We start from the raw sequence: 25,856 nt of genomic DNA, 5'->3' as shown, positions 1-25,856 counted from the left end.
TATATTTAAGTGCTGTATAAAATAATTCCAAATTGCAGTTATCTAGCTTAAATTTTGGCCATATTTGTGCAGTTCCTAGGAATTTCAGATTATTGGAAGAGCTTGAGAGAGGTGAGAAGGGAATTGGAGATGGAACTGTAAGCTATGGAATGGATGATGCTGATGATATCTACATGCAATCATGGACTGGGACAATTATAGGTCCCCCTGGTGTAAGATGTTTGTTATTATTAAAATTATGTTATATGTTATATATGGTTTGTTGTAATTAAACATCTCCAAAAATTGTGGGGGGTTTATGTTGTTATTATTATTTTACAACTAAATGATTAAGAGGTTATGGAGCTCTCCATTTTAGTATAGTATACTTTCATATGATTAAACACAGAACACTACAGAGTAAACATGGTTTAAATGGAAACATGTTACTTATATGCTTTTTCTTCTTTAATATTTATGTGTGTGCTGCCTGCTAGTGGATATATATAATTACTGTTTCCCAAGCATTGTATTGACTTGCTGAACTTTCCCATTGATCTTCTTTTTTAACCAGACTGTCCACGAAGGGCGTATCTACCAATTGAAATTGTTTTGTGGTAAGGATTATCCAGACAATCCACCATCTGTTAGATTTCAGACAAGGATTAACATGACTTGCGTCAACCAAGAGACTGGAGTGGTAGGTAACTTTTGTGAGGGATTTATTATGATCGTTGATTGAAGATTTAACTTATAATTAAATTACTAGGTTGAACCACAATTGTTTCCCATGCTTGCTAATTGGCAAAGAGAGTGTACGATGGAAGACATTTTATTGCAATTGAAGAAAGAAATGTCGTCTCCACAGAACAGGAAGCTAGCTCAGCCTCCTGAAGGTATGTTGATCTTATTTCGGATTGTTCGTAGTATTATTTCTATATGCATGATTAATTTCTCTTTACATTCAATAGTTTCTGTATGATGGGGTACATGGATAATTTATAATCTTGATACAACAATATTTGTCTTTCTTTCTCATCCTTGTCTAAACACCCTTCCTTATGGATATTGATGATTTGATATAGCAGTACATATATGCATTGACTTGTAGGAGAAATATCGTAATGAAAAATATTATATGTGCATATAAGGTGAGGGAAACCAAGCCGACACACACTTTTGATAATTAATTTGTATATTTGTGTATTTGTAAACTTTCATGGTAATATGATATGAACCTAGTATTACTAGAAGAAATAAAACTGAAACTGCTGTAATTTTACTGGTAAGCTGTAATTACACTATTAGAGTGGGAGGTCAGCCTTGAAAGCGTGAATTCAAATATGGTACTTTGAAAATAAAAGAGAAAATACCCGAGGTGCCCTTTACTCTCCTAATTCTTTTAGGAATTCTTCTCATTACTAACACCTACCTCATACATATAGATATAGCATTAATTTTCCCTCTTTTAAAAGCATAGGATTCTATTGATGTATGAATCTTACAATCTTAGTTTGAAGATACTGAATGGTCTTGTGCTACTTTTAGGAAACGAAGAAGGAAGGATTGATCAGAAGGGGCTGGTGGTGAAATGTTGTATTGTGTAATCCAGGTGAGAGCCCAGCCCAAGAGTAATAATGTAAATAATTATATTCAATAGATGATCTCCCCTCACGGATTAATGCATTTATAAATGTAATTATGGACCATCTGCGTATCTTATGTAACCTGGAGCAATCAAAGAGCCTCTATTTGATCTCTGAATTTATCGTGAATTCTGTTAAACTGCTTTTATGATGACATCTGATTTGGCTGTTGGAACTATTTATCATCCTTTTCGAATGTATTGTGTCTAAGTCAATGTGAGCCCGTCTGTATACTTTATGCTGAAAGTGTGGCAATAACAGTGGATTTGTCATTGAATTGATTTCCCCAACATGTTAATTTGCATCATTGGTCATCATTAATTCCAGTGGTGTTTGCTTTTTGCATTTTGATCATCCTTATTACTCTCAAGAGAGATTACTGTTAGTAGGTGCAGGTAGGGTGGCAAACAGGTCTAAACCCGCTGGGCCGGCCCGCGTAACCTGCCAAAGGCGGACCGGGCTGGAAAATTGGGAACGCCAAATAGCAAAAGCCTGCCTAATCCGCACTGCTTAAACCGCGGGTTTTGGTGGGGCGGGGCGGGCTTTCCCGTTGGGCTTAGTATTTTTTGGCAAGGGGGTATTTTTGCAATTGTTTTAGTCAAAACTCAACTTTTTCCAATCCAACTTACAAGAGAATGAAAATGAAAATTGAGTGTTTTGGATTGTGTTTATTTTGCCTTCGAAGATAATATTTATAATTATGTTTTGGATGAAAATTTGGTTTATAATTATATTTATTAGATATTTATAATTATAAAGATTTTAATGTTTGTGAATATAGAAATTATAATTTTTTATGCCTTTAGAAATTATAAATTTATTAAAATGATTGTGAAATTATATATATTATTTAATAGTTAATAGTAAAAAAAAAGAGGAGATTTGGCGTTAGGAGGGACGGAGTGGGATTTTCGAACCGTCACTAGGCGGGGCAGGGTGAATTTTTTCGCTTGCCACCCCTAGGTGTAGGTGGTACGGGAAAATTGCTACAAAGGAAAAAGAATTTGACATTGAACTTCGGAAATGGATCTTCTCCAGTTTTTTCAACACTTGAGGAAATGCAGTGTGATTTCTCACCATTAACTTTATAAGTGGGGCCAAAATTAAATATGAGAGAGAGTGTAATGAAGGGTGAGAGATCACAATTGACACCATCCAGTTTTTTTTTCATTGGAGAGGATCCACTCCCTTGAACTTCCATATTACACGGTCAACCAGACGATTGAAGCGATGTAAGTTGTGAAAACGTAGATATATGTGGTTGTCAAAAAGGGTCACTAAGGCATAGTAGTATCTGACACTAGCTATTACTTTGTTCTCCTTGCTCTACGACGTATTTTTGGGTATGGGTCTCATAGGAGCTATGGTTATTCTGAAGCAGCCTATAGAGCCTTTTAAGTTCCTGCGTGGCCTAAACTCAAAAAACTGACGCTGAAAGTGTGTAAAGAATCAACTATTTGCGTTCTTACGACTTACGAGGCCGAATGTGAAATGCACTGCCCTTCATTATTGAAAATTTTGGATCTTCCAAATTGGAGAAGTATATTTTAGGAAACTATATATGGTCTAATAGGAATATGTGTTACATACTTACACAGCTAACTATACAAAACGGCACTTTCACGTGGACATGGATACATTACAAATAATCTAGCTAGGAACGTGCAATGTGGGATTTGATATTCAATTATTCAAGTTTGCGTTCCGAATCCTGTAGCCTTATATATAGCCAGAGTGATGAGAAGTAAGATTGGACAATGTTGTCGAGATAGAGATTGAATTACGCCAAAATCGGGTAATGGAATGGCAAAAGCCATGGTGAATTAAACCTTATCTAATAATAGGGGCAAAATGAGGTTGGCATTTTGGTCGGAAGTTGAGGCTGAAATGCCTCTATGTAGAGTACTACTTTTATGTGGTGGCACATCAAATGCCAAAAGACAAAAATCCTCATTAATTTCTCATGTTAATATCAATGAATAATGCATACAAAATATTATATTATTGAATGTGTGTGAGGTGACCTTCCTTCAATCCTTCCCCTCTTGCTTCTCACAGATGAAATAAACTTGAACTATACGTTGAATGTAACGTGTTTTTGTGGAGTGAACTGAATAATATAACACTCCATCATGAAAAAAAAAAAAGTATTATATTATTGTTTTTATCTCCTTTTTCACTTTAGTGGTAATTAAAACCCTATAAAAGAGTTTAAATGTCATCATTTTTCTTATTTTTTCCCCTAAAACGACTTGACCACGTATGAAGAATTGTTTAGTCGTATTTGAAGGATTCTGTTTTCTATTAGGTCAATTATTCGATACGTAGACATCAATCAATTTCATCTCTATTCAACCTCAACCTCCTATTCACTTAATACATACAAATCACTCTCATTTGAGACTTGTGATTCTAATCAACCAGACTATATCTTAATTAATTATGTTGTCAACCCCAAGTCTACCAACGGAAATCAGTATGCACTATGCATATAAAATAATTATATTGACCTAGACTTTAGAACAAAATATTCTAAAAGTATGTCTAACATTTAAATTAAATGGAACCTAGTGCTTCTGGTGACATATTATATTGCTTGGTCACGTAGAAAGAGTATGAAAGAGCTATAGTGCATCTAAACTTGTTAGATTATTGTATTTTGGAAAAGTGAATAAAAGGAAAACGTATCCATAACGAAAAGTTCCATTAAAATCTTAAACTCAAATGTCATAAACCAAACGCCTTTTTCTTAGTTGTAATGTGGGAGTAAGTCAATTTTGTTATTGCCAGACAATTTATTTAAAGAAGAGGCATAATAATTGAAGCTTTTTGGGTGGTTAGTTTCTCTTCTTTTTATGCCATTCATGAAATGTGTAACATACACTCGTATAGTAGTTTTCATCATTAAACTTTTGGAAATTTTTCATATGTTTCAGAAATACGGATGTTCCAGTAATTTTAGTCGTTAATTTTAATTAGGATAATGCTAAGTAACCAATTTTTTTTAACCAACATCAACTAACTATTTTTTAAATTATTTTATTTATTTTAAATATTAAATTATAAATTTTTAATTCTAAATCTTAAACTAAAATTGATTAATATTAACTAACTAAAAGTTAGTTTTTTTATTCTTTTCTCATTATTAAACATACTCATACTGGAATCCTTTCGCCACTAAACTTGTTATTAAAATGAGATACATGTAGCTGTCCGGCAAATCACGCGAGTTAAAGGTTGATTTGTGGATTGAAGGTGACATTTGAGAAATTAGAATTACTATTTTTTGCTGTTCTCTCATTCCATTGGTGGTAGGGAATCCTTGTGTTTGTGACTTTTTGTCATTTTAATCAGTCATGATGTGCTGCTAATAAATACAAAATAATATAATATAACTTATTTTCTTTTTAAAAGCATGCAAGTCTCAAGACATTCAAAATATGAAAGAGAATATAAAAAATATAAATTAAATCCAATCATTAAAAACCTTTTTTTAAAATAATATATATACTGTAGTCATATATATCTATGTGTCCATAAAACACATCACATGAGTATATATTAAGTCAATTACCAACGGCTATTAACAATCACACCCAAATTCATTCCTCAGTCAATTCCATCCATTGACTCCAGATCTTAATATAATTAGAGTTTGTGAAATTGTATTATTCACACTACAAATATAAAAGAATGTTATTACTATTAACTATATATAGACTTTCAGCAGAGCCTTCTCTTTTTCTACTTCCATTTTTCAGCTGCTTGTATTAGTTGAACAACTCATTATAAAATTAGTCAATGGTCCACATAATATTCAATATCACACATTCACATGTTTGAACACACTCAAACTGAATGGTGGAATTCATAAATGATGTATTATCAAATATTATATATATTGTCAATTGCAGTCAGTGTTGGTAGCTTGATGAGTTGGATTAAGAGCAAGTCCAAATAAATCTTTTTAAAATATTTATATGAACAGATTAAATCATGGAAAAAAAAAAGTGAGAGATGAAATAAGTTTATATTCAGGATTATAAGATAATAAATCTATGAATCTTTTATATCATGTACTTTTCACTTCATTTTTAACCAACATAAAAGTTTACCACCTATATTGAATTGTTATGTTATGAATGAATGAAGTTGATTTTTTTTTTATCACGGTATCCTCCAATCCGATAGATTTGAGCTCTAATTAAGGGTTTGCTGCTAGTTAATAGATTGTTATATGTAGAACTGTAGAAGTGAGCACAGGTCGGTTTAGTTCGAATTCATGATAAAATTAGAACTGAACCGATCAAAATATAATTGGTTCGATTCGAATAATTGGGTACCCGATGACTTTGAAATTCATAAAAAAAAATCAAATTTTTATCTTAAAAATTCAACAAGTACAATAAACATGTAGCATCAATAGAAATAATCCAAACATGTTAAACACCAAATACATTAAAAACTAAACTCATTAAAATCTAAACATATTAATAGTGAATAATCTTTGTCTAATGAAAAAGTCATATATATATATATATATATATATATATATATATATATATATATATATATTTTTTTATTTAATTAATATATGATCGGGTTTGTAGGTTGGTTCGGGTTCTGCCCCCCAAAATCGATACCCGAACCAATCACTAACAAAAGTAATCGGTTTGGTTCGGGTTGGACCCGATTACCCATTGGTTTCAGAACCAATTTAATTGGTTCGGTTCAGGTTTGGACAGGTAATTGAGTACCCGCTATTTTTTTATTTAATTAGTATATGATCGGGTTTGTAGGTTGGTTCGGGTTCTGCACTCCCAGAACCGATACCCGAACCAATCACTAACAAAAACTATCGGTTTAGTTCGGGTTAAATTCGATTACCCGTTAATTCCAGAACCAATTTAATTGGTTCGGTTCGGATTTAGACAGGTAATCGGGTATCCGCTACCCGTGCTCACCCCTAATTATATGCACAATACGAAATTCGACCTCCGATACTTACTTAATTAGACAAGTGAGCTGAACATTCGACCAACCTAAATTGATATATTAAAGTTGGTTTAATTTTCTATGCATACGGAGTTGGGCTGGAATTGACTTGTATTGTATGTGGGGCTTTTAATTTTAATGCAAATGGTTAAAGCTAGGAAGTTTCTCACTCTACCTAGCATTGTATAGGATGGATGGAGAAATGTCTTTGTCCAATCCCATGCACCCTCACAGCTCCTAACATAATTGCTTTTGGTAAGAATCTACTATCTAGCAAGACTAGTTAATTGCTTATTATTTGTTTCTTTGATATCATGAATACTATTATGGTATACTTTGCACCAACTTGGATTTAACTCAGCCTAACAATTATATATTATCTTATATATGCGCCAACATGTTAGTAAGTGATAATCCTTCATTAGTTAACATCAATCAATTCTACCTTCCGCATTAATTGTTAAACAAGTTATATCCACCTAAGAAGTTCTTTTTACAAAACAACAAATATATAAATTATGTAACGACACCATTTGTCTTAAAAACACTTGCTTTAACAACTTTTTTTTCCATTGGAACATTATTTTGTTCTCAACATGTGAAATCAAATGTATTTATCTTGTTTGTAAAAATCTTCTCATGAAGTTTTCTGCACCGATCATTTGATATACTGATGTATATATAAAAAAAAAAGTAACACTTTCTACTATTAGATTAATCCACAGATTATTATAATATTGGCCATGAAGAATATCATGAGCGTGAAAAATACTCAAATGCAGCAGCCATTAAAATTGAAAGCAAAATATGAACACAAAGTTATCAATATCATAATCATTAAAATTTGAGGGACACTTGAAATGAAAGTGGAACTAAAATAAAGATGAAGAAAGAACAATTAATTTAAAAGGCTCTTAAACTTATATGAAAATCGAATGTGAAGATATAAATTAAACAAGAACAGAGAGCTAATTATCTCAATCTATATAGCTCAAATAATTTTGTTCATAAAATTAAAGGTGAGTTATTTTGTATGATCATTATTCATGGGTTGTAGAGGGCCCATCAAATTGCCAGCTGGCTATCAAATCCGATCGCAAGTTTAATCCATAAAAATTAAAGTGTTGGAAAATGTTAATAATTGCTTTGGTATTTGGTGATTATCAAAAGAGAGTAATATATAGTTGAGACATTAACATTATTGTTCTCAGATCTATTTTAGTATGTCGTGAAATTATAGTGTAACAGTTGAAAGTTTGTTTGTTTATTATAATAATACACATAATTATTTTATATATGTGAAAAAGAGATGTATAAAGGAATCAGATATGCCAAAGATGATAATAAATGATGAGCTTCAAAGTTTTTAAGCAAGTCATATTCAAACAAACTGTTTCTATCAAAAGAACCCAATTAGACCACCAAGAATAGTTTTTCTTTTCTATACTGTCCTCACAAAAACTGAAAGGAATAAAATCAAATCACCAGAAATATAATATATAATCATCTAACCACACTTAAGATAGCGATTTCAATGTACAGGAATCATCTAATCTAACCTAGCTATACTGTACCAATTTTTTTTTCCCTTTTAACAAAATAAACATGTTATTTTATTTTTGTGTCACTCACCAATTTTGCTTTTAATGCCTATGCAACAACAGTTGCTCATGAAAACTAGTAGTACTTGGTTTCATTATATGACTCACCTATCTGTTTTGAGTAAATTACTAGTTTTGTTGGTTAAATCAGTTGTACTTGACCTCAGAGTATTTGATCTCGTTTCAATAATGACACTACTACACGAGAAAGATTAATCATTGGTTAAAAAGATAGTACTTGAAATAATTGTAGCAGAAATCCAGAAAGACCAGATCAATATTATGTGTCAATTACTGCCTTCAATTTTAAATTATTGTAACATTTTCATCTAATATTAGAGTATTCTTTTGACATTTATGGTTTTCAAGAAAAATTACAAGAAAAATCTGTCAAAATTAAAAAACGATGATGTTCTATATAAGTGGTATATAATTGTAGTAGCCCTTAGAGTCAACCATGAGCAAACTTTCATAATAAATTAATAACCATTTCTTTTGACTTAGAGAGCTTATTAGCTTAATTTTTTTTTGTTTGGTTTGTATTCATTAGGTCAATAGTCCAATAACTAAAGAACACAGACCCTTATCCATGTGTGCCAACTTAGCTTAATTAGTTATTAGTAGCACTGCTAGTCATAAAAAAAGTTACCCACCCTACAAAAAAGAAAAATATTTATATATACACATTAGGTATGTGACTTTAACCATATAGCACTTAATGATTGAGTTTTTTATTGTTGTTTGTTTCACAATCATATATAGCTGGGAAGAGGAAGGAGTCTCCTCCTTTACGTAAATTCTCTTTAAAGCAAGCATTCATCTCCATCGATCTACGAACATGGCTCATCAGCACCATGTTGTGTTGCTGGCGGTGATGATCATCATGCTCTCCGCCATGGCTGACACCGACTCATTCATATTCGGAGGATGCTCTCAGGTGAAGTTCATGCCGGGTTCACCCTACGAGAACACCGTAAACTCCCTCTTAACCTCGCTCATCAACTCAGCCACCTTCACCAACTACAACAACTTCACCATTCAGCCAACTCCCTCTTCCTCCTCCACCGTCTACGGCCTCTACCAGTGCCGCGGCGACCTCTCCAACGACCGCTGCTCCCGCTGCGTGGAGCGTGCCGTCAGTCAGCTGGGCACGCTCTGCCTGGACGCATGCGGCGGCGCGTTGCAGCTGGACGGATGCTTTGTCAAGTACGATAATGTCAGCTTCTTGGGAGTGGAAGACAAGACTGCGGTGATGAAGAAATGTGGACCGTCCATTGGGTTGACCTCAGATGCGATGACCAGGCGGGATGAGGTGCTGGCGTATTTGGAGACGTCAGATGGGAGCACCTATAAGACGTACAGGACGAGTGGGTCGGGGAATGCGCGGGGTGTGGCACAGTGCACGGGAGACCTCAGCCCAAGCGAGTGTCAGGATTGCCTCTCTGATGCAATCCAACGGTTGAAAATGGAGTGCGGAGCATCCACGTGGGGTGACATGTATCTCGCCAAGTGCTACGCGCGATACTCGGAAGGTGGCAGGTACTCGCGCAACAGTAACGGTAAGTCTTGAGCTTGCCTTAACACATGATTGGAGAATTAGGTAGAAGTGATGTCATGTGAGAAGTGCAAGGCATGAATTGCTTTGCTATTTGGGAATTATCTAAATTAAGTCTTAATATTAGTCAATATAATCTTTTCTTTATTTTCTACTTGCTAATTATTTGATCTATCTTGAAATACCCTCTAGTCTATAAGAATAGGATTTAGAAGAATGTTAGGGCTAGTAATTTTTGTAATTTATAACTATTAAATAGTCATCAATGATGATTTTAATGGTGTGAGATTTCATCCAATGACTCACTTTTTTTTGTTGGTTATATGCTAGCCAGAATCTAACAAAGTTACTGTCCCTAGACTTTTTCTAGGATTTATGCTGCCTGCCTCATTCAAATATTCAACCTTATTTCTGATTCAGGAAACAAGAAGAATAAATAATAACTGGAAAAAGGAGAAATGCAAAAAATTGCTTGCTTGACCTAGAAACATGTCAAGTTTGAAAGTATTTGAACTTTCTGTTTTGGAATTGATGAAGAGTCCTTTGAAACTAACTAAATTGTTGTTATGATTTTGAGCGCAGATGATAGCAATCACAATGATGATGAAATTGAGAAGACACTAGCCATCCTAATTGGTCTCATAGCTGGTGTTGCTCTAATAATCGTTTTCCTTTCCTTCTTGTCCAAGGTCTGCGAAAAGCACAAAGGTAATCTATGCTTTCTAATGTGTTTAAACATTTAATTCATCATCATGCATGGTTCTAATACGTGGATTATTCTTTGATTATGCATGCAGGTGGTAAATAAATAAAGAATGCTTTTTCCTTGGTAAAATTATTAGTCTTTCGGTGGCTCTTTTTTGTTACTATTCTTCTATAGTCCTTTTCAGTCTCTCTACTTTTCCTCCTTTTTTTTGTGTTCCATCATTTTCCTACCTCTATGAGTTTCTTGCATAGTTCTCTTTATAATAATTTTTAGTAAACAATGTTCCTAAAATCCCCAAGAATCTTCTCCCTTTCATCTTTATCTAATCCTTGCATTGACACCACCTAACACAATTACTTCGTTAATCCTTATGTTAAAATTAATTTTGGAACCCTCTAATCTTTATAAAGTTGTACATTCTGTCAAATAAAATTTGATAAGGAATTAAGTAGATACGATTAAACTGAACAAAAAGATAGAGATAAGTTTAAGCATGGCCATTAAAGAATGAACAGGTGGATCATAATGGAATTGTATATTATTGACAAAAGATGCCAAATTGCAATAACTTATATGCAGACAAATAATAGTATAAAGTAATATTTAATTTATAACCCATTTTCAAAGTTAGAGCTATCAAATTCCTACCTAAATAGTACTAATTAAGTTGAATTAGGATGACTCACCTTATCTGCTTTCCTTTCATTGTGTGATTCAGTTAAAAATTTTAAGTTTTATTAATACGTTAGTCGTAATCTTCATAAGAGATCAATGACTATTGAAACATATATACATGATTCTGCAGGGGAAATAATTAATGAACATAACTTATTTTCTCTGTTTGGTTAAAATACATTTGAGTTAGACAAAATTGACCAAACAATGTAAAAATGAGGGTATATTGAAGTGGAAATCATTTTCTTGGATGTTCTAGTAAGTGTCTAAGTGAGGTCTAATTCAGAGCAGCAAAAATGGCGGACAAGAAAGTTTAAGCCAAAAAAAAAAAAAAAAGAAAGCCGTGAATTTGGGACTAAATCATTTGTATGTAACTAAATTAATTTGGACTAAACTTATATCAGATAGTGACGTGTGAACCTTGATTTTAAATGAGTAATATAAACCAAGAAAATATACATTTATATCAGAACACGAATTTTATGCATACTATTTAAATTCTTGGCCATTAGATCATTTCTAGTTACTTACGGTATATATAAGGAGTGAATTTGATCCAAATTGTATTTTTTATTGATTAATTAACTTATTGCACATGTTGTTATGTTTTGCATGTATTTAATTTCTACAAATTGGGTAGGATTAAGTTAAAGCAACTGAAGACAAAAGAAGAAAAAAAAAAGTAAGAAATGTGGTATCTAATCAAAGCTCGAAGCTCGAAGAGATTAAGAAAATCCAAGCTAATAAGGGAAGAATAAATGAAAATGATAAGCGAGGAAACTACGAGAAGGGACTTGAATAATAATTTGTTTGATGATAGCAGATACACAGTTAGTGAGCAAGTAGGTTTGGCTTGTTCTATAGCTTTTTAAAACTTTTTAAAAGCAACCCTGGCTCACACTTGCATCTTCGTTTTGCAATATGGCGCTATCTAAAAAGTTAAGATTCTATAATTTAGGTTGCTAGTAATTATCTACTTCAAAATGTGGCATGCACTGTGTGTGACGGGAATATAACGATATTTATCTATGTATTTATGAATGGGTGGGGGAAAATAATAGTAGTGATGACCGATGAGGGACATGTATTGGGTAAACTGTTATAAAGATTAACGATTGAGGAACACGGGAAATCGTGACTTTATGGATATCATTGCTCTTGACTTTGCTTTAATTTGAGTTTGAAAGAACCTTCACAAATAGTAAAGTACTGAAACTTGGCATCGACCTTCAACTTGTAATCATATCTACCACGAAAAAACTAGGACATGGTTAGGTGCAGAGTCATATAAAGCTTTCACGTGTACTGTGTACAGGAATATTTCTCAGCTTCCAAGACTTGTTCATCGCTTCACTCCCCATCAAATTTTGACTAGACTCCGTCTCTGCGTCTCATGGACTTCGTTTAAAAGAATAAGATAATAAAATATGAATATAAATATATAAAATTATGTTAGTTTTTTTTTTAACTAAGCGAAGCATTGTAAATTGTTCAAGTCTTTATATATTTTTGTTTTGTGACTGAAAAGTAACAACAAAATAAAGATCTGCTTAAGAAGTAAGGTATTTTGTTGAATATTATTCTCAAATTCATTCTAAGACAATAAAAATGTATTTGCCATGATATCTGCCATTTTATTTGCATATCTCAAGATCAACTGGAGGTTAATACGCCATTTTTAAGATAGAGGTAATGACCAAATCAGTACCCGAAAGATTCAAACGCTGACATTTTGGTACCTCACTATTGTTATTGACAAAATGGTCCTTAAAAGATTTTAAAATTTGACAAGCGTACCCACGAGTTCACCGGAGCACATTTCCGGCAAGCACAGTGCTGACATGGCCACTGCGTTTTGATGACATGGCAAATACCCTTCCCCACCCTAATTCTTCTCCTTCTTCTTCCCCCTCCCCAACGCACTCCCCCCTTCCCCTTCCTGAATGCATTCTCCCCCTCCCCAACCCTAATCCTTCCCTCTCCCTCCCTAATCCTAATCCTCCATCTCCAACGCACTTCCCCCTCCTCAATCCAAAATCCCCCTTTCTGAACCCTAATCCCCTTCCTTTACCCCTTTGAATTCTAATCCTCTTCCCAACCCAGTATCTCACACTCTCAACTCTATCTCCCCTTCATCTTCACTGCTATCGCCAACCAGAATTAGGAAACTAAATCTTCATCTTTTGTCAGAAAATCCTCATCATGAATTATCCAAAACCCAAATTTAGCTACCCCGAATAAAAAAAAGGCAAGACTTTTGAAGTAAAAAACAGCACTTTGCAACAATCAGCATTTCTCAGAAAAATGTGAGAGTAATAAAGAGTAAATCAGTAAAACACCAAAGAAAGAAAGCACTTTTGGCATGAAAGAAAGCACTTTTTGGCATGAAAGAAAGCACTTTTGGGTGAAGGGTGGCCAAGCTTGCCGGGAAAGGCCATCTGGGGCTCAAGATCAGTGGAAGTCCGGCGAGCAGAAGGGGAGAATTCATCGGAGTTGTTGGGTCTAAGGAACCTCTCAAAGATGGCCATGAGAAGGAACATGGAGATGAGGATGGCAGTGGCCACAAAGCCAAAGGAGACAACGTTGACTGAACTCTCAAAGTTGGTCAAATGGGAGTCATCTCTGCTCTGCACATTCACATTCATTGGAGACCCTATTGGTGCCCACCCACCATTGTTGTTGCTGTTGTTCTCTTCAACCACCATTTCTTTCAAAACTACTCTGATGCTGTAGTATTCTTCTGTTATCCTATGCTTTCAGCATGTTGGTTTTTAATTAATTCTGGTAAAGATAATAGCTTGTCTTGGTTTTAGTAGAGAATTAGTTAAGGAAGGGGATTAGGGTTCAGAAAGGGGAATTTTGGATTGAGGAGGGGGAAGTGCGTTGGAGATGGGGATTAGGATTAGGGAGGGGGAGGGAAGGATTAGGGTTGGGGAGGGGGAGAATGCATTCAGGAAGGGGAAGGGGGGAGTGCGTTGGGGAGGGGGAAGGAGAAGGAGAAGAATTAGGGTGGGGAAGGGTATTTGCCATGTCATCAAAATGCAGTGGCCATGTCAGCACTGTGCTTGCCGGAAATGTGCTCCGGTGAACTCGTGGGTACGCTTGTCAAATTTTAAAATCTTTTAAGGACCATTTTGTCAATAACAATAGTGAGGTACCAAAATGTCAGCGTTTGAATCTTTCGGGTACTGATTTGGTCATTACCTCTTTTAAGATATGATGTCCCGGATTTTCAGCACCAAAAGACCAACAAAATCAAAGTTATCTTTGAAATTATTGACAAGAGTAAAGACATCCACATAATTTATTTCATAAATAGCATCTCTTTATCCCAAGTCTCAGACTAGAAGATATCATCTCCAAATACCAAACAATTCTCTTTGTAGAATATTGCGATTCTCAATCATTCCTAAACAGCCTCGTTGTCAACTTCCATTCCAATCACTGCTAATACAAGCAAAACCAATACGATCACCAACACCAGAATAACTTCAATCACAGTTAATCTTAAAAGTATCTACCGCAGGGAGAATCCATGAGGCACTAATGGTAGAGGGCATAGAAACTCGTTGCAACTCAAAAACATTTCGAAACTCCTTTTCCAAGGGCAGCGCCATACTAGTCACCTTATTCAGGGGGCCAAGACTCGTGTGGATGAAAGATTTCATTATTTCTGAAACAGCAAATCAATCATACACTAGAAAAGAATCTAAAAGAGCGCTCTTTGCATGAAGCAAGAACCAGTTCATCAAATTCAGAGGTTAATAAAAAATTTCCAAAACCTGTAAAACTAGCTGAGCTTTCGATAATTTCAAATACATTGAACAACCGATTCCTGTCCAGAAAAATATTGTGGACAGCTGTTTGTCAATGAGATGCCCCTTCTAAAACGAAAAGCAGTAGTGGGCAGAACCTCCCTAAGACAAAGCCATACCAATAATTTATATTTTTCTGAAACAAGCTGACACCAAAATCAAAGTCAATTCCCCTAATTTTTTCAACTAAACTTCTTCTTATTGAATCACAAGCAACCACTACAAAAATCATAAACTTTTGAAGTCGCACTAGATCAAAATCATCCTACCACTGAACTTGTTTGCACATCCAGATTATAGGAAAGAATGTTACCTTGCAAAAACTAATTTAAAAGAGAATAGATATTCTGAAGGTGCCACTGTTCAAATGACCAAAGATTCAAGATCCGAAGATCTAAATAAAAAATGTGAACATAATTCATCTCATGACAAAATTGTCCCTCTTTTTTTCAATTAAAAAACCAAAAATTCTAATTTAAATCCCATTGTACCAAACAAAACCATCTTTTAAGAAATTCTAAATTTTACATATGCTATTCCAAACATAACAGCCATTCACATATAAAAAGCATTCACTTGATTCAAAATTTCCAAATTTTAAGAGTCAAACAGTCTTATTTTAACCATATTTATAAAAAAAAATATCAATTTTTTTTTTTTTTGTGGTCTTTGAAACATCAAAATCTAATCTATATACTTTTTGCGAGACAGATTACGTTTTTCCTGGGCCTTTTGTTGGTTGCAACAGGTGAGCCTCATCTAAACTCACCAAAAACTGTGGTTAGGCCTCAGACCATAGTTACATAGTTGGGCTTGAAGCTCAGAATCGTAATAATTAATAGATTCAACTCCTCATTATTCTAGAAACCCAAACTCTTCATAGTACTTAGTCCAAAAAAGAAATAAGCTAAAATATTCTTCACGCGAAAAAGGACTGCCGATGGAAAAGGGCTCATACACTTCGGGACTATGGCAGGAGAGGGGATTAAGGTTTGGCGCCGCTGACAAAACAGAGAGCATCAACCGGACTCCAAATCTGCGATGGACCTCGGAAGGCTGGGCGTCGCGTTTCTGTTGGGGCTCCGGTCTTCGGCGGTTTGGGCCCGTCTGTGGGTCTGAATCCTGACCAAAAAAAAAAAGAAAATCTTCACTCTTGGAGTGTCACGTGTACAGCACGTGTCGCATGATGGTTATATCCCTGTGCGTATATAAAAGCTCCCTGATTTAGCGAGGCCCACAAAATAAAGAAGAGGAAGAAAAGCTACTTGTCATCGAAGAAAACGAGTATTCGTTCACTCAAATCCCCCCAACCGAAACCACAGATCTGACACCGATGGCGCTCGAGTGGGTTGTGCTAGGCTACGCTGCTGCCGCAGAGGCAATCATGGTCCTCCTCCTTACCATCCCCGGCCTCGACGGCCTTCGCAGGGGTCTCATCGCCGTCACGCGCAACCTCCTAAAACCGTTCCTCTCCGTGGTTCCGTTCTGCCTCTTCCTGTTAATGGACATTTACTGGAAGTACGAGACAAGGCCTTCCTGCGAGGGAGATTCGTGCACTCCCACGGAGCACCTCCGCCACCAGAAGTCCATCATGAAGAGTCAGCGCAACGCCCTCCTCATCGCCTCCGCGCTCCTCTTTTACTGGCTTCTCTACTCCGTCACCAACCTCGTCGTCAAGATCGAGCAGTTGAACCAGCGCGTTGAGCGCTTGAAGAATCGCGATTGAGCTTCTCTCTTTTTCCCTAGGTTTTCCCCGATCCCTACTTATAATTTTGTCTCTGTCTCTTTCAGTTTCGGTTCCAGCTATATAATTGAACCTTTTTCCCCCCTTTTTTTTTTGTCGTCGTCGTCGATGTTGTTGAAGTGTGCTACTGCTAGGAACAAGTTGTATCCGTTCTTTTTAGTTAAAAGAAATTGACGGTTATTGAGTCAATGTTAAATTTACACGACGTGATTCACAAGTCATAATTATAGGGTTCCATTTTGGGATTCTTGCATTTTCAATCTATTATTGTGTATTAATTTGTTTGGGGAACATTTCTATTCGAAGGGGACAAGTCACGCAGTAATTGGCACCTATATCTCTGTACATCATAGATTTGGAAACTTGATTTTGCGTGATTATTGACGGAAGTGCTTGCTTAACGGGCTGTAGTTGCTGCAATGGAATGTTAGTTTAGGAAGATGGCTTGCTAATGTTGTGCCTAGTCTGCGATAGTATCTCGTGATTCTGGTGTTGGTTATAGGTGCTGATGAGATCAACATTTTTTCTCTGGGCGATGATTGCAGATAATTTATTAGTACTTTGTTGGGGGTTATTGATGTTTCCCAATTTAATATTTAGAGATTCCAAGCTCATTTGAATGCTTCATGCTTCATGCTTCATGAACTTGAACCTTCCTCAGTTCCCCAGTCCCCAAGAATAGATAGTGTTAGTATGATCATTGCGTGACCGAGTACACAACAGGTTTTGCTTTTCACGTTTCGATTATGTTTGCTAATGCCTAACTGTTATTACAGTTAATTGGTTAAGTCTGTCTCCTGGAGCTCTGGTTATGCTCCATGGTTGTTGGAGGCGTCTTTTGTAGCACATTGTTAGACAAGTTGGTTATGATTCATGCACCTCTCTTAAGCAGTTTCTCTTCCTGCTATATTTCTCATCTTGTTAATCTTGCCTCATCTTGGATTATGCTAGCGACTAGCGTAATTAATTATAATACCTATTAGTGTAATATTTTAACTTTTAAGTACCTCCACAATGCACGTATTCCTGCGGTTCGAAGGGATTTTTAAGGTTTTGCTGGCCTCATAGATGAGGCATATATATCCGTCTATCAAACTGGGGGGAAAAAAAGACTAATCGGACGTTTTCATGGGAAAACAGAAAACTAGTATATGAATCGGGGGAAGTTATACGTTTATACTATATGAATCCACTTCTTTTCTTTCATGAGTTGCTAATCCAGTTCAATTAAACCGCGCAGAATTCGATGATGAGCTTCAGACAGAATTTTTATATAACAAAAGACATAAAAAATAAACTAAAGAACACTCAATCATATTTGGAACTCATAGGGTGTGTCTTTGGATTAATATGCAAATTTAGACATTCTGAACACTCATAAAAGAGTCTTTTGTTCAATGGAAAAAAACTAGTAATTCTCAAGCTTCAAATATTCTGCTTCCACTGCCGGAAAAAATATCACACATGAACTGTTTTGGTAAACAAATCTCCCACTCATGCTTGAATACACGTTTCATTTAGGTTAACTCTTAATAATTTCATTGATCTACAATTCAGTCAATTCTACATTTTAGAATTTATGTTATTCCTAAATTTTAATTTAAGACTAGACTTAGATATTTTTTTTTTTCAAAAATACTATTTTGTACATCTTCAAAAATACTATTTTGTATATCAAAATTAGTTAATAAAATTAACTATATATATATATATATATATATATTATTTAACTTGTTTTTAATATATATTTTATACTAGTGATTGATTATAGTTGTTCTAAAGGTTACCTGAAACATTGATGTTGGTTTGAACGTAAGGTTTATAACCCTTCTGAAGTAGCGTCCGACTTGTTTGGTGCGCAGGTACCGCCGTCCAAGTTCCTCGTAAGGAGGTGGGGGTGGTACCTGCAAAAGACTTCGATACTTAAGTTAATAAGGATTTTAAGCAGAGTTTTGGTATAATAGAAGTAGAATGGAAGGTGTAATGTGTATATACTTGAGGGGTGTCAGTATATTTATAGTAGAGTTGTTAACCACTTTTATTGGAGTAGTTCCACCTTTATTGATGAATAACCGTTACTTTTACCTTGAGAGTTTGTTAGAATCTATCTTTTAGTGGAGATAAAGATAGTAATATGAGAGATTCAGAGAGACAGTTACTTATTTAGATAAGTACAAGCCGGTCTCTTTCATCGTGTTTGATCTCTGTCGGATATGAGTAGAGGACTAGAGGTCACCCCTTTTGGATGGGCCTTTTATTCTTATTGGGTCTTCCTTTATGTTTTGGGTAGGATATGCAATAGTATACACTTAATATGATTAAAATTTTATTTATCAATTGTGAGAATAAATTAAGAAAAATTATAAACAGTTTTGATATAACTTAAAACAATAATACTAGGGGATAATAATTTAAAATTATCTTATTTAATTTAATATCTATAATTTTATATACATATTATCTAAAAATATATATTTATTATATTTAATATCATATATTTATTTTGAAAATACTTAATAAATATAAAATAAAAAATTTTAAATTGATTTTAACTTATTTGTATTGTTTTATGTTATAATAACAATGGATGTCTATTAATGTGGGCGGTTGAGTTTTTCAACATTGAAAGATTTAACTTCTCAATACAAATTGAGAATTAATGAAGTTTGAATATTTAAACTTTTGCATGTATAAATAGAAGACAAATCTTCGGACAACATACACACGATCAATAATAAAAATTCTCTATCCCTTTTTTATACTGTCAAACACTCTTCTCTTATATATATACTAGAGTTATTTATTTACATCTCTTTATTTTATATCTATTTTCTCTTATTTATTTATTTATTTTACAACACGTTATCAGTACGAGACTCTGATTAAAATTTAGGAATACTCAAGTAATAAATTTTCATTATGTCAAAGCTCTCTCATCTTAAATTTAATGCTCTTGATATATTTGGAAGCAACTACTTATCATGGATACTAGATGTTGAAATCCATCTTGATTCAATGGATATTGGAGATACTATTAAGGCTAAAAATAATGCATCCCAGAAGGATAAAGTCAAAACCATGATCTTCCTTTATCGTCATTTTGATGAAGGATTGAAAAATGAATATCTCACACTGAAAGATCCTGCAGATCTGTGAAAAAAATTTTGAAAAAAGGTATAATAATCAAAAGATAGTGATACTTTCTCAAGCTCGATATGAGTGGAGGCACTTACATCTACATGATTTTAAATCCATAAATGAATATAATTCAATAATGTTTCGAATTACCAATAAAATTATGTGGGGAAAAGATAACTGATAATGACATGTTAGAGAAAACTTTCTCGATCTTTCATGCATCGAATGTGCTCCTGAGGCTGCAGTATCGAGAAAAAGAATTTAAAAAATATTCTGAACTAATTTCTTTCCTTCTTGTTGCTGAACGTAACCATTAATTACTTTTAAGAAATCATGAAGCGCGTTCAGCTGGCGCCGCCCTATTTCCTGAAACAAATGGGGCAAATCATAATCCCAGAAGAGGTAAATGACAATGTTTTGGTAACAAGAAAAATTATGGAAGGAAGAAAAATTATGTTCATAATAAAGGATCTCACTAGAAGTGGGATAAAGAAAGAAACAATGGGTAAAATAAATCAACAAAGGATAAATGTTTCTGTTGTGGTGGAAATGGTCATTGGTCTCATACTTGTCATACCCCGAGGCACCTAGTTAATCTTTATCAAGCATCCTTGAAAAAGGATGATAAAGGAAAGGAGACGAATTTTGTTTCGAAGGATGTTGCTGAAAATTACACCACTCATTATGAAGTACCTGATTTCTTTGAGAATTCTGAAGAAAATATTGGTCATTTGATTAACGATGGAAAAGTTTGATATTTGGGTTCAATACTTATGTAAATAAATAATGTAAAAAAAATTTTAAGTTTTATTTTCTATGTATTTAAATTTCAAGTGTGATGTATATAAATAATGTTTAATAAAATATTTATGTTTATAAATTTTAAAATTAATAAATGTGTCAAGTTCTAAAATAATAATAATAATAATTTTTTTATATGATACTATGTACAATATTTTTTAGAAAAATATTTTTAATCAAGAAAATAATTTTATTGTATAAATATTTCTACTCATTTTATTATTTTTTTGAAAAAAATGGCAAGGACATATAGTGAATATGTTTGCCTTGTGGATAGTGTAAGTTCGCATACTATTTTCAAAAGTAATATATATTTTACACATCTTGTACCAAAAGAAGAATATGTTAATACTATATTGGCTCAGGTAATGTGATAGAAGGCTCCGAAAGAGCTATGATTTTGTTTTTTGGAGGAACAAAATTCATAATGAATAATGCACTATTGTCTACCAAGTCTCTAAGGAACTTGTTGAGTTTTAAAGATATTCGCTAGAATGGATATCATATTGAAACAATAAATGAGAAAAATCATGAGTACTTATGTATCATAACTCATTATTCAAATAAAAAGGTTATATTAGAAAAGTTATCCTCACTTTCATCTGGGTTATATTACACTGAAATTAGTACAATTGAATCACATGCCATTGTAAACCCGAAGTTTACCAACCCAAATGAATTTATAATTTGGCATGACCGACTGGGACATCCGAGAACAACCATGATGCGGAGAATTATTGAAAACTCCTATGAAATTCACTAAAGAACCAGAAGATTATTAAATCTAGTGAATTTTGTTGTGTTGTATGTTCTCAAGGAAAGCTAATTTTAAGGCCATCACCAGTAAAGATTGGATTTGAGTCCCATGAATTCCTAGAAAGGATTCAAGGCGATATATGTGGATCTATTCATCCACCATATGGATCTTTTAAATATTTTATGGTTTTAATAGATGCATATTCGAGATGGTCACATGTGTACTTATTGCCTTCTCACAACCTGGTGTTTGCGAGATTACTTATCCAAATTATCCAATTAAAATCACAATTTCCAGAAAATCCAATCAAATCAATTCCTCTTGATAATGCTCGTGAATTTACTTCCCAAGCCTATGATGCTTATTGTATGGCTAACGGAATAAGCGTTGAACATCCAATAGCTTATGTTCACACACAAAATGAGTTAGCAGAATCACTTATTAAACGTCTCCAATTAATTGCTAGACCCTTACTTAAGAGAACAAATCTCCTAACCTCGGCTTGGGGCATGCTATTTTTCCTACCGCATCACTTATTCATTTGAGGCCAACAAGTTACCATTAGTTCTCTCCTATGCAATTAGCTTTTGGCCAACAGCCAAATATTTTCCATTTAAGAATATTCGGTTGTGTGATATATGTTCCCATTGCACCACCTTCTCGCACCAAATTGGGACCCCAAAGAAAATTAGGGATATATGTTGGATATGATTCTCCCTCTATAGTAAGGTATCTTGAGATACAAACTGGAGATGTATTTAAAGCCCGATTTGCATATTATCATTTTGATGAATCAAAATTTCTAACATTAGGAAGAGAGAATAAGCTTCCTAAAAAGAAACTTAATTGAAATGCATCATTCTTGATGCATTTAGATCATTGATAAGGGCAATGTGAACTAGAAGTTCAAAAGATTATACATTTATAAAGAATATCAAATGAATTGCCTGATGTATTTTCTGATACAAAGAGGATAACCAAATCTTATATACCAACTGAAAAATTCTCCAATTCAAATTGATATCCCAGTTGGACAAGTGGCCACTGAAACAAATTCACGCTAGAAACGTGGTAGACCTGTCGGTTCCAAAGACAAAAATTCTCGAAAAAGAAATGAGGTAAATACTATTTCTATTAAAAAAGATAAAGACATAGTAAAGACACCTGCAGTTGTCCAAAATTCTGATATAGTTTTGATGCCAGAAGACGTTCAGGTACTTGAAAATTGTGAAAATGAAGAGATCTCGATAAATTATATCTTTACAGGAGAAAAATCGTACCAAAATAAGACAATTGTCGATAAAATATTTGCATATAATGTGGCATTAAATATCATGCATGAAAGTAAGGATCTTGAGCTAAGAACAGTCGAAGAATGTCGACAAAGTAATGATTGGCCAAAATGGGAAGAAGTTATGAAGGCTAAGTTAGACTCACTTGTAAAACGTGAAGTCTTTGGACCTGTAGTCCGTACACCAGAAGATGTAAAACCTGTTGGATATAGATGGGTATTTGTGAGAAAACGAAATAAGAAAAATGAAGTTGTATACTACAAAGCTCGACTTGTGGCACAAGATTTTTCACAAAGACCCGATATAGATTATGAAAAAACATATTTTCCTGTAGTGGATGCAATAACATTATGTTATTTTGTCAGTTTATCCGCATACCATAAACTACATATGCATTTAATGGATGTGGTAACAATCTACTTATACGGATCTTTAGATCGTGATATCTATATGAAAATCGCTAAAGGATTAAAGATATCTAAATAATCCAATGAATATTCGCAGGGGTTATATTCAGTCAAGTTGCAAAGATCTTTATATGGTCTAAAGTGATCTGGATGAATGTGGTATAATCGTCTTACTGAGTATCTGACCAAAAATGGATTCAAGAATGATGATATCTGTTCATGTGTTTTCATAAAAAAATCTGCATCTGGATTCATTATAATTGCTGTATACGTTGATGATTTAAATATTATTGGAACCCTTGAAAAGATTCCAACAATTATAAAAGCTCTAAAAGAAGAGTTTGAGATGAAGAATCTTAAAAAGACTAAATTTTGTCTCGGCCTGCAGATCGAGCATACAAAAAATGAGATTCTCTAAAATTCTTCTTCACTCATGACCTTCAAAATCAATGAACAATTGATGTCCAACAGATCCGCTCAAGCGATAATCTGGCAGATTTATTTACAAAGTCACTTCCAAAATCCTCCTTTGAAAGATTGGTACATCAGATTGGGATGCGCCGATTTCAAGATATTAAATGATGTCAATAAGACGGGAAGACTGTACTCTTTTTTCCTTGATCAGGTTTTTTCCTATTGGGTTTTTCTTGACAAGGTTTTTAATGAGGTAGTCTCCATCACAAAGGATATTGTACTCTTTTTCCTTCACTAAAGTTTTTTCCCATTAAATTTTTTTAATAAGATTTTAACGAGGCATAATCCTAAATAGACATCCAAAGGGGAGTGTTATGATAACAATAGATGTCTATTAATGTGGGGGGCTGAGCTTTTTAACATTGAAAGATTTAACTGCTCAATACAAATTAAGAATTAATGAAGTTTGAATATTTGAACTTTTTCATGTATAAATAGAAGACAAGGCCTCTGATAACATACACACAATCAATAATAAAAGTTTTCTATCCCTCTTTTATATTGTCAAACACTCTTCTCTCTTTTATATGAGTTAAGTCTCAAAGTAGTCCCTGAACTTGTACTCGAGTCTCAAAGTGATCCCTGAAATTAATAATTACTCAAATTCGTCCCCGAAATTGCCCTCCAGGACTCATAGTAATCCCTAAAATAATTTCCGTCCATCCTTGCCATTGAAGAGGATTAAAACGACGTCGTTTTGTATTATATAAAAAAAACAAAGCCTTCTCCTCCCGCTCCTCTTCCCCTTCCCCAACGCTCACTATCCCTTTTCCTGTCATCTCCAGCATCCCTCTTCGGCCATCCACCAATGCCCGTCTCAACTTTCCCTCCCTTTTCACCAAAATATGCATCTTTCACCTCTTACAACCATTTTTTGCTTCTTGGGTTTCTTGCTTTCTTCATCAAATACGCAAAAAAAAAAAAAAAACAAATAAAAAAAATGACAAGTCTTTTGAATTTGTACCATGTTCTTGCTAGAAGGAAGAAGAACAAGGGCTATCCTCTATTCTGCTGTTTCTCTGTGTTAGTAAGAGATTGGCGAGTTAGAAGGAGAGGTTGGAGGTCGTGTTCTGTGAGTGATGATAAGGCCGAAGGAAAGGAGTAGGCCAGCAGTGCAAGGTGGTGGCAGCGGTAGCTGGTCTTACGCGAAGGGGAGAAAAAAAATAAGGAGAAGAAGAATAGGAAGAGGAGGGTAGAAGAAGGGGTTGTGGGTGGTCTCTAAAGTTGCTAGCGGCTGGTGGCTTGGGAGGGAACGACAGAGGGAGACGTCGCGCGCGGTCTGGGTTTGTTGGCGGCGCTAGGGTGGTGGCAGCCGGCAGCGAGCTTGTGAGGAAAAGGGGCTGGCTTCGGTGGTCCTGTAGGTTGCGCCAGTGGTTCACAACGTTGCAGGCGGAGAGGGGGGTGTCCTCTGGTGGTGGCTCGTTGGCAGGGGGTGATGATGAGAAACCAAAGAACAGAGAATAAGGGGGGAAGAAGAAAAAGAGGAAGGGAAGCGGAAGGGGAAGGAGAAGGGGAGGGGGAGAGGAAAAGGGAGACTCAGGTGTTTTTTTTTTTATATATATAATACAAAACGACGTTGTTTTAATCCTCTTTAATGGTAATGATGGACGAAAATTATTTTAGGGACTACTTTAAATCCCAGAGGGCAATTTTGGAGACGAATTTAAATAATTATTAATTTCAGGAATCACTTTGAGACTCGAGTGCAAGTTCAGAGACTACTTTGAGATTTAACTCTTTTTATATATATGTTACCCTACTCTCTATAAAATAACATGTAAGTTACCTTCTCTGATGTGTCTTATTTTAATGTTTATTTATTCTAAATTTTTAGTAGAATTTATTGGATGATTAATTTATCTAATAAAATAAAAAATTAAAAATTGATTTCGGGTCATTAAAATTTGTTGAAAATTTAATAAAATATTTGAAAAATAATGTTATATATTACTCTTTTATTTTTCACACAAAATCTCTTATTTCTAACAAAAATTAAATAAAAATTCAGACCTTCATAAAAAATAATTGCAAACTAGCTACATTAATCTTTAAAAAATAAGATATAAAATGTTTCAATTTCTTCCTTTTTTCATATAATTCGATACGAAATTGTATAGAATAAATTTTCAAATTTAAAGATCTATTTGACACGATAAATTTTTTAAATTGAAAATTTTCACGGTGACACTAATTTGTGTTTTTATTTTTAATTTGTCACATCAATATTTTAGTTTAGAATTTAGTTAATATAAAAAAATTTTAAATTAGTAT

General features: G+C 34.2%; 4 protein-coding genes across 4 annotated transcripts in view; 3 read left to right on the top strand and 1 right to left on the bottom strand.

Moving 5' to 3' along the window:
• The window catches only part of LOC107631813 (ubiquitin-conjugating enzyme E2 variant 1B), a 2,852-nt gene extending 935 nt beyond the window's left edge, over window positions 1-1,917 (top strand). Inside the window, exons 2-5 of the mRNA XM_016335372.2 lie at window positions 73-212; window positions 554-679; window positions 749-875; window positions 1,528-1,917. Coding sequence (XP_016190858.1) covers window positions 73-212; window positions 554-679; window positions 749-875; window positions 1,528-1,586 — 452 coding nt within the window. The 3' untranslated portion in view covers window positions 1,587-1,917. The remainder of the gene's footprint in view (window positions 1-72; window positions 213-553; window positions 680-748; window positions 876-1,527) is intronic.
• Window positions 8,902-10,681, top strand: LOC107631814 (cysteine-rich repeat secretory protein 12). The gene is made up of 3 exons (XM_016335373.2): window positions 8,902-9,780; window positions 10,359-10,484; window positions 10,574-10,681. The coding sequence occupies exons 1-3, from the start codon at window positions 9,060-9,062 to the stop codon at window positions 10,582-10,584; spliced, it is 858 nt and encodes a 285-aa protein (XP_016190859.1). The 5' UTR covers window positions 8,902-9,059; the 3' UTR covers window positions 10,585-10,681.
• On the bottom strand, window positions 13,142-13,970 carry LOC107633936. Its single transcript, XM_016337524.2, has one exon. It carries the CDS (start codon window positions 13,860-13,862, stop codon window positions 13,485-13,487), a length of 378 nt encoding a protein of 125 aa, XP_016193010.1. The 5' UTR covers window positions 13,863-13,970; the 3' UTR covers window positions 13,142-13,484.
• LOC107631815 lies at window positions 16,192-16,969 on the top strand. The gene has a single exon (XM_016335375.2). The coding sequence runs from the start codon at window positions 16,306-16,308 to the stop codon at window positions 16,696-16,698; it is 393 nt and encodes a 130-aa protein (XP_016190861.1). The 5' UTR covers window positions 16,192-16,305; the 3' UTR covers window positions 16,699-16,969.

The sequence above is a fragment of the Arachis ipaensis genome, chromosome B03, assembly GCF_000816755.2.
Source record: "Arachis ipaensis cultivar K30076 chromosome B03, Araip1.1, whole genome shotgun sequence".
Lineage (NCBI taxonomy): Eukaryota > Viridiplantae > Streptophyta > Magnoliopsida > Fabales > Fabaceae > Arachis > Arachis ipaensis.
This window is presented reverse-complemented; position numbering and strand designations above follow the sequence as displayed.

Bases quoted from the DNA above. Each gene is read 5' to 3' on its own strand.
- LOC107631814 (XM_016335373.2), top strand. From the start codon at position 9,060: ATGGCTCATCAGCACCATGTTGTGTTGCTGGCGGTGATGATCATCATG. The intron at 9,781-10,358 runs GTAAGTCTTGAG...TTTTGAGCGCAG, and splicing joins GTACTCGCGCAACAGTAACG to ATGATAGCAATCACAATGAT.
- LOC107633936 (XM_016337524.2), bottom strand. From the start codon at position 13,862: ATGGTGGTTGAAGAGAACAACAGCAACAACAATGGTGGGTGGGCACCA.
- LOC107631815 (XM_016335375.2), top strand. From the start codon at position 16,306: ATGGCGCTCGAGTGGGTTGTGCTAGGCTACGCTGCTGCCGCAGAGGCA.